Source organism: Strigops habroptila, chromosome 4, assembly GCF_004027225.2.
Source record: "Strigops habroptila isolate Jane chromosome 4, bStrHab1.2.pri, whole genome shotgun sequence".
Classification (NCBI taxonomy): Eukaryota; Metazoa; Chordata; class Aves; order Psittaciformes; family Psittacidae; genus Strigops; species Strigops habroptila.
Genome location: NC_046358.1, coordinates 7,879,766 through 7,892,618, shown reverse-complemented (window position 1 = coordinate 7,892,618; position 12,853 = coordinate 7,879,766). Strand labels below are relative to the sequence as shown.

The window sequence follows — 12,853 nt, the reverse complement described above, 5'->3', positions numbered from 1 at the left end:
ACTGGACATTTAAATGCATCACTCAGATCCAAGTGTATGATCAGCTTCAGCACCACGTAAGATTCATGCCAGAAATGAAGGAGCAAAAGCATAACATCTGATGGAAAGATACTGATGTAAAGATCCCAAGTGAAACTGTCTCTTAAACTAGGCTCTATTTTGCTACCCCCTAGTCACTCTCCACAGAGAGGATTCTCCATGGTTTCCCACCACAGCTGTATCTTTCCCACCAGGGTGAATGAAGTTTTTAATCTCCATAGGAATTTCTTTTCCAGTTTCCCTATGACAAGAAATACAACTTGAAAGTTTAGCAACTCACCCTCCTCATTTCCCAGTGGGAAAGGCTTCTTGAAAGGGTAAGGTCTGGATCTGGAAAGGTAAAAATATATATACCTAGTTGATATCCTTTGACCAGTAGTCCAGCTTTTTAAAGACCTCTTATCTTTCGTCAAAGGCAGCATTCCTACACCTTTTTCACCACCAGGCACTGCCAACACATGCTTTCCAATAGATTACCAAGTCATTGTATCAAAATCTTAATGGAGATGTACTGGTTTATGTAAGATTTTTGCTTACTCAGCAGACCCACTGCAGAATGCTTGCCACAGAGCAGCAGCCCACCAAAGCCTTGGGAAAAAAACCTGCTCCAAAACACTGTAATGTCAGTGGTAAAAATACCTCAAATTAGCAAAGGTAATCTTTACTGTAAGTTTTATCAGACACCTCTAGAATCTTCCACGAGGTATCTTTTGTTTTCTGTGGACTTCTAATAGCTTGTATACCCAAGCCCAGGACACTAATTCGGATTTTGTTTGGCCAGTTGGAACTAGCAAGAAACTTGGCAATTTAACAACTGATTTTTAATCAGAGAAGTCCGAAATGCATCCCTCTTCAGATGCAGGAATAGGCAACTTCACCTTTCCCACTGGTATCGATCCATCTGTTTCTGTCTTGGTCTTTCTCTTTCTCTTTCTGCCCGTATCTTGTTAACCCTAAGCTGGTGTGCCTCATCTTCTCCCCACTTCACATTCATGCCATTTTTCTCCATCTCTGCCCATGCCCCTCTCCCGTTTATACCTGAGTCTCTGTCAGTGTTGCAGCTGGACTGAATATGGAATGACTGCAGCCCACGTAGCTCATCTTCATCATTCCCTTCATCTTCACCATCCTTGTCGCTGTCTGATGAGAGTGCAGGCGCAGAGGACAGGGCAGAGATGGACTCATGCCTGGGAAGCAGGAATTGGAAGAAGTATTACAGTCTATCTCAAGAATTGCCTACCATTTCAGCCCTTACACCAGGCACTTCACCTTACCTTCATCCACACTCAGCACGCTGCCTCAACTCTTCCAAAGAGCCCTTGCTCTAGCAAACACCATCTCTCAGAAACAGGGCAAGTTAAACCCTGCACAAAGGTGTGTAGCTCCTGCCACAGCAAATCATCTCGTATGTGTGGAAGGATGGCAGAAATCAGAACAGAAGAAAACAAGTCTGAGAAAGTCAAGTGGAATGAAGCTTGGCTTTCTGTATCAGACCCTGCCGACTGATAAGGTCAAGATGGTAGAGGATATTTGAAAGGCAAATATATTTACCGCCCTTAAGCATTTCCACTCTGGAACCGTTTTACACATCAAAAATGTCATAGAGATACTCCCTGTTTGACAGCAATTGGGTATATGGCAAATTATCATATAAGAGACAGGTTCATATCAAGGATTGCACCAGGCACAACCTGAAGGCACGGCCCACACAATGTAAGAGCTCTGTGCTGCCTTTTTTAGCCTTCAAACACAAGGAATAATGTAAAACATGTTTAGGGAAGATCTTTAATCAAAGTAGATCAAACAAGTGTTCCCACACAGATCTCAGAGGCACTCCCAGCATAGAATTCCCTAATACCAACCAAGGATGCTCACCAAACTACCTTCCCTCTTTATTCTCCTCTTCCCTTTCCTCCCCTCACCCCTTCAGTCAACAGAACCAAATGAACTAACCTACTTTGGACAGTAATTGAAAAAATGAAGAATTCCCCAACAAATAAACTGAGTAGCACCCGCTCCATGGCTTTGAGCTAAAGTGCTAAACTCAACATTAGTGACATTTATAGGATATCACTGGTGGGTGTTGAGTGCCAAGCATTATTTATGGAATAAAAATAGCTCATCCACCAAATACAGAGCAGCCTGGCGAGGGACTGACTTCGCCTGCAGCTGACAGATAGCAGGCAGTATTGAAACTTGGTAAGAAGGAGTTAAGGCATTCAATGTTTTCTCTTCCCATATAGTGCAGAACATTAATTTCCATTTTATTAGGAGTGGCTGAGCAGCCACTACCCAACCCTTTCACATGAGCTTTGAGGTGTTCTGCCAAAAAAAGTGAAACTGACTGCAGTCTGCAGTGAAACAATTTCATATTGGCTCTCCTCATCTACTTTGGACATTTGAGTTTGTCAGTCTCTTCATCTTTCCTACTGTCTCCTCATGTGTCCATCTTGTCACTCTCAGGTTCTTGTGTCTAAGCAGGGGAATCCCAACAAAGTCCAGCACCACAGTACATTTGAAGTTATGCCATGTTTCATCCTATGAGGTATATTAATTACGTTTAAATATGGTAGGAAATATTAACTTTGTATAAGTAACTTTGATAGCATCCTTCTGCTTGTATTTATCACTATGAGGGTGGTGAGACACTGGCACAGGGTGCCCAGAGAAGCTCTGGCTGCCCCATCCCTGGCAGTGTTCAAGGCCAGGTTGGACACAGGGGCTTGGAGCAACCTGCTCTAGTGGAAGGGTCCCTGCACGTGGCAGGGGGTTGGAACTGGATGAGCTTTGAGGTTCCTTTCAACACAAACCATTCTGTGATTCTATGATATGATTCTATGGCTGTTTGAGGAGTTTACTGAGGAAGAAGGGTCAGGTTATTAGACATTTTAATAGACATCTAACTGGTTCAATACCTCACTATGATGAGATGATATGGCAAGGCAAGGTTATGTGTTTAGTAAACTCCTGCAAGTACTGTCATTGGTGTAAATGGAGAAGGGAGGATTGCTAACAATGTAGTTTATGTTACAAATAGAAAGATGGCCTCTGTCCATCTTGTGACTGACAAAATTAGTAAGGGAGGCGGGGAGTAAGTATGTTCCAATATCCTCAAAGGAGCTGAGTAAGACAACGTAAAACATATTTGGGGTGTTTTTTCATACCTCACAGCAAATGCCAAACAAATCATGAAGTCACATGTGTCTGATATAAATGTAAGGTTTTCCTGCATTACCCCAGCAAAAATTCATGCTCCCCTTCCACACCCTCCTTTTTACAACTCAAACATGCTTTTCAAACTCAGCCCTCTGACTTGAAGGGAGATAAATGAACAAGGTTTTCAAAAGGACCTTGGGGCCACTGACTTGCAACTGAGACACTCCTGAAAATGAAACCTAGGTTAGCAAGGTCTCGAGTGTTTTAACTGCTGTGCTTGCCCAAGTCAGTCCCTCAAGTCGGACTTCATCACTTTCTCCTTTCTTTCCCTGCCTTCCTCTATGTACTTTGGTTTTTCTTCTAAGCCCCTCTGTTGCACACATCTCCTTGACACTCTTCCTCAGTTCTTGTTCACACTTACATGGAAGTCAGAATAATGTAGGATGAGGTTTCAAGCATGGAAGCTGCTTCCAAGTTTGCACCACACGAGACCACTTTGAAAGTGAAGGATGAGAGTTCTGTGTTTCGCTGAGTTCTAGCTGAGAGTGGGTTCAACCAACCCTGACAAAGCATCATTATATCAGAGTGAATGCTTCAGAGTAGCTATTCCAGAATAGCATGTACAGACATGTCCAATTCTCATGATACATGTGACTGACTCAGAGCAAGGATTTTAACTGTCCTTGCTCTTGTCTTCGTCCTTTGCTGAGGAACTATGCCATTTTAGTACTAGACCTGGATCTTGATCTGTATGGATGAGCAGAGTCAGTTGCACTTCAGCTCATAGTTTCTGAAGGGTCTGCCAGAATGGGGTCAATGGCAAGGAACTTAAAAGTGCCACTTGCCTTTATGGAGCTCTTGTATAAAGGTATCTGATATTAAGTACTCTGTATACTTCTGCATGTCCTGAATTCAACCCTTCTTTCTTTTCTTAAAACAAAACAGACAAGAATGGCAACTATCCATTTAAAGAGGTATGCTGTCAGCATTCCGCATTCCAACTCTGATCTTGTGCTACTGAAACCCTCAGGTTTAGTGGCATGTTTATGAAACTGTAGCATCCTATGTGGCAGGGATCACTAGCAGATTGCTCCCCCTCTTCCCCACAAATGCCTAAGGGTTTATAAAGAAAGTCACCTTGCTCTTCCCCACAGAAAGATCACAGTGCTGCTGACTTCAGAGTTGCCCTGGTGTTACAACTGCAGCAGTTCAGCACAGACTCAGGCACCACTTCTGGTCCAGCACCAAAAGCCTGTCCCATTCTGAGCCCTGGAAACCACGCAGCTTTCCTGGATTGACCAAAGCCTCGCAGAGAATTTGATAAGAAGCTCTTCTTTCCAAATATATCTGACAGCACATAGTGCTTCTTCAGCATACACATATGTTTTAGACAATTTAATCTGGATAACATTTCCATTTCCTGCTATTTATATTAGAGCTTCAATGAAAGTCAAAGAAAAAGTGACTTTTAAAATTGAAATTGAATGCTCAGCTCAAACATGACTCTAAGCCCTGCAAACATTCCACAGGACAATCAATTTAAAACATCCCTTCCAAAAATTTGAGACAAGCTTTTCTAAACAATAAATGCATATTTGGATCAAAATCAAAACCCCACTAAAAAGCCTTTAGATGGTTCCTTCTCTGAAAATACAAATGCCTCAAAACCAAAACGTACTAGCAATATCAGCTGAGTACAAGTTCTATTATCCTGAACAATCAAAGCTCCTCATGTTCAGCAGATGAGAGAAAAGGACACATCCGATTATCGCAACTAGAGGCTCTCGGGCATACTATGGAGAACTGTGAGTCGTACAGGTCAGATTAGTTCAAAATAACCCAATGTCCCGTAAAGGCAAGTCAGAGAAATCCTTCAGAGGAGAAACTTTAGTCTCTTGAAGTTTTCAGAGGGACTGAGAAGGCTGGGTCTCTTTAGTTTGGAGAGAAGGTTAGATGAAGAGAGGTTATGATAAAGGTTTACAAAACCACAGGGACTACAGGTAGCTGGATGCAGAAAGAGAGTTTACCAAAGCTCACAATATTCAGAAGCAGTGAGCTTTCAACAAAACCAGGAGAGTGGTTTAACAGAGACAAAAAAGTCCTTCTTTCCACAGAGAGGAGCGAACTCCAGGAACTTGCCACCAAAAGAGGTTGCAGAGGCAGATGGTATTATAAAGCTCAAAAAGGATTTATACAAATTCGACGGACAATAGGTCCATGACTAAATCCTAAAGGAAACAGGTAGAGATGCACCTCCTAGAATCCCTGATACAACAACTGAGCATGAGGCAAACGGACCACATAGGTTGATAGAGCAAAGCTCACAATGTCTCCCTAAATACCATCTTCCATTGCCAATGTCACAGGCAGAATACTGGGCTTCCTGAAGCACTGGTTTTACCCAGAAAGACACCTTCTGTGTGTTTACACCCAGATGTTATTCACCTGGCAGGGCCAATCCCTGCCCTGCCAGTCACAGCTGGACTGAACTGGAAATCTTCAGCTCCCGACTGGCTCCTCAACTCAGTTTTGTTTCCCCAGTATTTCTTAGATTATACATCCTGTCGTACACTCACAATATGGATCTAGCAGAATGCATTACTTCCCCACCAAGTTCTAGCAATGCTGTTCTAGAGAAAACCTAGTAGAACAAATGACATCTCACCAGGCAGGGAGCTTGCTAATATTACTGTGAGTCCTTTTGAGACAACGGTTTTACGCCACCAGATACAACCCAACTCTCAACTGCAACCTAACACAGACTTTGGAAACACAACCAGAACCGGTACAGGACATCTAGAAAACCAAGTGTACACAAGTTCATTAGTTTTCCTTCTCCCACCTCAATAATGCTGGTCCAATAGGCTCTTCCTCCATCTTCAGTCCCAATCCAAAATGCTCTGGAGTTATGTCTTTGCTGATCTCCACTGACCACAGCGGTCAATCAAAACTGAAAACAAGCTTTAAAGGCTGACCAGACAAGCAGATTCCAAGCTTGCAAAGAGGTTACCAAACAAGTTTAATAAAGTTCTGGGCTTGGCGTGGCACTAACACCGCCCTTCAGCAAGCGTCTGTGACGGAAACAAGTATCACCTAATGTGGGAAGAGGACTGGGATTATCTGTCACAAGCTGAGCCTCAGTAGGTTAAGGCTGCAGCTGCTGGAATAATGGAGAGTCTGCTATAAAAAGCACATTGCTTGACAGCTCCAGAATTTTGGCTAGGAAAAAAGGTCTCCTGAGTTCTCCCAGCATCATTACCACAAGCACTTATTAGACAAGACTCGTTTGAAGAATGAGCAGATCAAGGCTTTCCCAAAAGAAACTATGCAGACAGACTCGTTTCAACATCACTTGCTCACAAAGGGAGTGGAAAGGTCCTTGTGATACACAACAATCAGTGTGGTAAGCCCTCCATTGCTTTGGCACTTTTATATCCAGAACTCAATTTGTAGTCATTTGTAGGAGGAAAATTGTGGGACATAGCATCAAATAAATCTGTGTTTATCCTTTTTTCCCCACTTTGATCCTGTATCAGCTCAGTCAGGACTCTCTTCTGCATTGCTTACAGTCGAATTAATCTCAGCTACTTACTAAGTACAGAGAAACCAAATACATTACACTAATAATCCATAACCCCCTGTCACTCTTGTTCTGTTCAAAACAGGGTCTGTGTTTAAACACCACTTTTTAAAGAAAGGTCACCAGACAAATTTAGATCTATTCGGTTTGTAGGCTGTGGTAGTTTGCTTTTAGATATGTTGTTTACCAAGCAAAAATAATATGGTTTAGCTGCCAAGAACTTTTCCCATGGAACTGGATTTTTATATTTATTATAAGTATTTTTAGGTGACCTTTTTCAAATCCTCCAGAAAATACTTAACAAAGAAACAGCACAACTGAAAGGATTTTTCCAGAATCATGTCGACATGGCAAACTCATGCAGCTCACAGGTATACATCAGTACAGCAGAAAACAGCCTTTAAATTGCATTCAGGCTAGAACCACAGAACTTTATTCATGAAGGAGCACAGCCTCCCTGGTGGGATGCTGTGTTCCAGCCTCAGGATTGCTACGTAAACTGCTTATTAAAGTTTCTGACCACATCATTAAACTAAATTAAGACACAAGGGGCGTTGCATACACATTTCAATCAGTGAAGCAACACTAAGTCTGTCTAGAAGATCACAGGCTTCTATCTCCAAAGCAGGGCACAAAACCCACAGCAAATCCAACAGAAAAATAAGACAACTTTTGGAAGACACTATCAGTGAAGACAGCAGAAACCTTACAGCTGAATCCCAGAGCCACACTTTTCACATTCAAACCTACAAAGCCAGCCACCTCCTCTCAGTCTGCTCTGCTCACCTCATGAGTCCAGCAGTCTTGTGTGGAGGAGACTTTTCTGCCTGCTTCCCTCTCTGCTTCATGTCAGACAGTCGCTGCCGCATGTTGATGGTCATCTCTGAGCTCAGACGCCAGATGAAGATACAGCTGAAAGAGGGAAAGGTGAGGCTGAGGTCGAGTTTCAGTTCAGTTTACTGCTATTATCAATTTCCACTGCAGAGGCCAACAAGAGCCCTTCTGTCTGTGGTGGGAAGAGACACACACAGAAACTCAATCCCATCACAAGCCTTATGACAAAAGAGTAAAACCTGCCTGGCAAAGACTCCCTGTGGGCGAGAGCAACTGCAGAGATACTTGCACAGACTCATCTCTGATCCTATACCTTTATTTGACTATCTGACCAGCTGCTGAAGGAAATGCCATAACAAGTCCCTCCATGGTCAGGAGGATAAGCAGAGCCTACAGATGTCCTCTGACAGTGGCTAAGCTGCAGCCTCCGATTGCAACTACGCGCACAGGCAAGCCCTTCCTAATGCCCACCATCCCACAGCATCTCTGTGGTGTAATCACAGTTAAGCTGATGTGGCAGTACTTCTTGCAGTCAGGGGGCTCCTAATGTTTTACATGGACTTCCTCCAGGAAACTTCTAAGGAATTTGATTGAATTTGGTCAGTGGATTCAAAAGTGTTTGAGAGCAGGAAACAAACATGGATCTCAATGGTCTCATTTTCTTCAGAACTCTGGCTAAAGAAAAAACATTCCTCATCACATAAGAGAATAAATACTCATCTTCAGCTGCTGGAAAGTGAAATAACAAGCATGTCCTTTGAAATTTAACCTCAGCGTTAACTAATTCTTTTCATCTCACCCATCTTTCCTGTCTAGCTGGGTATACTTACACTGATGTTGCAACAGAAGTGTGCTTTTGCTATCACTTATCATAGAATAGTTTGGGCTGGAAGGGACCTTAAAGCTCATCTAGTTCCAAGCCCCCTGCCATGGGCAGGGACACCTTTCACTAGACCAGGTTGGCCTTGAACACTGCCAGGGATGGGGCAGCCACAGCTTCTCTGGGCAACTTGTGCTAGTGTCGCACCACTCTTAAACTAGTTTTCCTACTATCTAATCTAAATCTCCCCTCTGTCACTTTAAAGCCATTCCCCCTTATCCTGTCACTACATGCCATTGTATGAAGTCCCTTTCCAGCTTCCTTGAAGGCCCCCTTTAGGCATTGGAAGGCTGCTATAAGGTCTTGGCTGAGCAACCCCAGCTCAGCCTATCTCCATAGCAGAGGTGCTCCAACTCCCCAGTCATCTTCATGATCTCCTCTATACTCACTCCAACAGCTCCCCGTCCCTCCCTTGTGTTGGGGACCCCAGAGCTGGACGCAGGTGGGGACTCACAAGAGCAGAGCAGAGGGGGAGAATCACCTGCACCATACTTTGGAATCCAAAGAGGATTTAATCCAGTTCTTCAAGACCCAGCAGTGCCACCTTACTTGTGAATACTCCAATTCACGAAGGAGTTTTCAATGCAGGGCTTTCCCTTCCTTCCTTGCTAGGCTGTGAAAATTCATTTGCTCTGCCTGTTTGAACAGTGATCATGGACTCTGGTCTCCCTGACCTGAAGCAAATGCCAGAACACCAGGATCCTGAACACCTGCATCTCCTACACCTTTTTTCCTCTCATGAGAAGACATTTTAAAAGGTTTTTATTTCCATACCACAGAAGAAGAAAACAGAAAACCCACTTCGCAGTCTGTGGAGATTTAATGAAAAAGTACAATTTCCCTTCTTGCTCCCTTTGTGACAAAGCTCAGGAGCATCACCCCAGCTACTGAAGTCACACACAGACACTTCCCACCAACAGTGGACACGCTGACATCCTCCTGCCCCAGCTTTTGAGCCAGGAGAAAGTGGTGAGGCACTGCATCTGGGAGCTATGGCAACCTGGGGTAGGCAGCTGCTTCCCCTCCAGCTCTCTCAAACATAACATCAACCCTAATCTACTGATGAGAAAATACTGAAAAGCAGGAAACAAAATTCAGAGAGCAAATCTGGCTTATTCATTTATCCCACCCCCACAGCCATCAAACTTAGAGATAAGCAGCAAACAGCACGAACTTGTAAATACATCAGCATTCAACACAAAGCTCTACAGAAGCACACTCCCACATACTCCTTTTGCTGCTGTTTTGTTTTTCCCTTGCAGGGTCTTCCAGTCCTCGTACCCTTCCTCATCTCTGTCTTTCTATTCTCAGTTTGAGTCTTTGCATGTGCTGCTGTGTGTGAACAGACTATTCTCCCTGTTCTCTTCTGAAAAACATGCTTTCTCATCAACTTACACCAAAGTTCTTTATGAATCCTTTCCTTACTTCCACCTCCTCCACACCCTTAGTGAAGAAAATGACCCTTTTGGTCATGGAAATGGTCAACAAGGGTACATTGCACTAAATCACAAGCACCACTGGGACCTCAAATCTTCCATGTTTCTGGAATTTATCAGAAATCCACAAGAAAAGGACTCTCTCCTCTGCAACTTTTCTCCTAATCTGTCCATACACATGAAAGGTAAAGAAAGAGGAAAATTAAGTTCTTTACTTTTTACTGAAAGACAGAAATAACCAACCGATGCGATTTAAGGTGATCTGTTGTATATTCTGTAACAACTCACCCTCTAAAACACTTTTTCCAGTTCAATTGTGTTTTATTATTGAAAAGGAAAGAAAGAGAGAACCTGGGTTGCTCTGACCTTGAAACACTCCATGAACCAGCTTTCTCAAAGGGGAAAAAATTATTCAGTTCAGCTGATTCCAGTAGTGGGTCCACTCACCTCTACAATCATCATATTAGGTATATCACCATGTTATGGTGAGCTGATTTAGCTCACTAGATCAGCAGAAAACTCAGCTGGGGGAGGGTGCTGATGTAGTGACCTGAATCAGGGGTCAGCCCCACCACAGCTCACTTTGGGGAGCGGGGAAGAGGACTATATGGACAGGAGCAAGAGTGGGACAGGTCTCTCCCTTTTGCTGCTAGACAGGCTCATTCACCTGGTGAAACCTCACCAACAGGAGCACTGCAAGAAAGTTTTGGCACCACCGGTTAGAATGTCATAAGCTGCCTTACATTACAGGCCTGAAGGCTGGTAAGGAAACAGGCCACATCCCTGTCTCCTTGCAGGGAACAGTACCTACACTCAGAAAACCACATGGGCATCTTATTCCATGAAGGGATAATATAAGCTCTGTGAGCTTTGCCTATGGCATGCATTTAGGATTCAGAAAGCTCTGAGGCTTATTTAGAATTCATAAAACATCTCCATTTTAAATAAATAAATACATGAAAATGCTACCTTCCTTCAGAACACACGTTAAATCTAGCGTGACATGGCATGAGCTGATAGCACAAACAAGCAAACCCCTTCTTACCTGTCACCAGAAACAGAGATCAGATGTTTGCAGTCATTACTGAATTTCATCCCAGTTACAATCTCTGTGTAGAATAAAACAAAAGGAAAGAAACTTCCCTGAATTATTGCAATAGACAGAAGAGATCATCAGCCAAATAGCCTACCTGTGCTTAGCAACTCAAATTCTGATTAAAGCCAGCAAACGAAACAGATCAATGTGCCCCAATTAACATAACCACTTAAAGAATCTAGGCTTGAAATGGAAAGGGTATCCCACAGTAAAATATTACAGAATAATAGAATAGCCCCTGCATGACAGGACCCGAGGTTAGACCATAATGAAACTTAATATACACCGAAAAAACACAGACTACCTTATAGGCTATTAGAAAAATTGTGTAAACAAATACATGGCCTCACAGGCGCATGTGAGCTTGTGTTTTGCAATGCAAAATGCAGTCTGGAAAGGTTGAAACTGCAATGAAATAAGCTATTATAACTTCATCCAACTACGACCTGTTCCAAAATACCCACTGGGTAAACTTTGGTGGGGAGGAACCTTCAGAAAACTTTGATTAGTATCAGGCCCTACTATACAGTCATCAGCAGAAAAATGCGTTTCAGGAAGTTTCTGTGCCTTACCTGAATGTCCGTACATGGTCGCAACACACTCGCCAGAATAGAAATCAAAGATGGAGAGGTTCTTGTCAGAACAACTAGTTGCAATGTAAAGACCAGAAGGATCTGTTTGCACCTGGGTTAGGAGATGAGAAGTGCAAAGATCTGGTGAAAAAGTGCCTTCAAACTGCATGAATATGTCCAGAATACCCAAGACAGTCGTAGTAGTTAACAGAATCAAAGGCAAGTAGCTTCCACAGGACTCCAATTGAATATGAGGCTATCCAGCATCCCAGGACAAATCTCCAACCTGACTAAACTGTTCAAACTAATCTCCAATGTAATCAGAGACTAAAGGCACTTACATTAAATGCCTTCATGATTGTGAAGGCACCACCACCAACGGACAGGCTTATACCTCTCTCTCCTACCTCCTTTTAATCACTAGGGTCTTGTTTTCTTCTAAACAAAACCCACACACACATGCCAAGACACACACAACCCAAAAAATAATCAGAGCTGAGAGAGTTAAGTAAAATATTAAAAGATTCCTATCTTGAGAAGAGAAAGCAAAAGAGAACTCAACACTGCAGAGAAACTGCCTTCTCCAGCATCTGCAACTCCTGTTTTGGCACTGGTTTTGCTTTGGGGTTGGTTTTTTGAGGGGTTTTTGTTGTTTATTTTCTGTTTGGCTGTTTTGGGGGTTTTTTTCATATGCACCCATTTATGACTTTATCTTGGATAAATATAAAACCCCCTCCAAATGCCTCTTTAGGGCTAAAGCAGCACTACAAAGCAAATACAGCTGCTGTCACCAAATGTCCTGCTTTGTCCTTCGTAGAACTTTAATGAACTGAGAGTGAAAATGTCTGGGTTTGGAGGGAGACATGGTATTTAATTGATAACTTTTTGTTGGCTATGTTTATCTTGGTGCTGTATCTTCTGCTTCCAACGTAACTGTTTGGGTTCTACTTGTTAAATTGCAATATGGTCTCAGAATAACAAGCCAAGAAAGTTTAAATTCCAGAGACAACCATAATCCCTTGGTTATACAGTTGTCCTAAAAAATGAACAAAGCAACATTTAAAAGTAATTGAGATTCCCCAGTTGAGCTACATATGAAAAAAAAAACCCAAAACAGAACATAAAGGATAAACAAAAAATCCAGCTCCCAGCAAGATTTCATAGTTTGTTGTCTGAGAAACATAATCAAGTACCTGAGCAAGTACCAGCAATAAAAGTGCAGCATCAGTTTTTCATTTTCACTGCTATGGCTTATAAAAA

At 42.7% G+C, this 12,853-nt stretch overlaps 1 protein-coding gene across 5 annotated transcripts in view; it reads right to left on the bottom strand.

The window, feature by feature from the left end:
• The window catches only part of MAPKBP1 (mitogen-activated protein kinase binding protein 1), a 101,804-nt gene that overhangs the window by 17,447 nt on the left and 71,504 nt on the right, over window positions 1-12,853 (bottom strand). For all 5 annotated transcript variants that reach the window (XM_030482737.1, XM_030482741.1, XM_030482740.1 and 2 more), the window contains 5 exons: window positions 11,594-11,705; window positions 10,971-11,034; window positions 7,562-7,687; window positions 1,078-1,226; window positions 320-369 (listed from right to left, as the gene is read on the bottom strand). In XM_030482737.1, coding sequence (XP_030338597.1) covers window positions 320-369; window positions 1,078-1,226; window positions 7,562-7,687; window positions 10,971-11,034; window positions 11,594-11,705 — 501 coding nt within the window. The remainder of the gene's footprint in view (window positions 1-319; window positions 370-1,077; window positions 1,227-7,561; window positions 7,688-10,970; window positions 11,035-11,593; window positions 11,706-12,853) is intronic.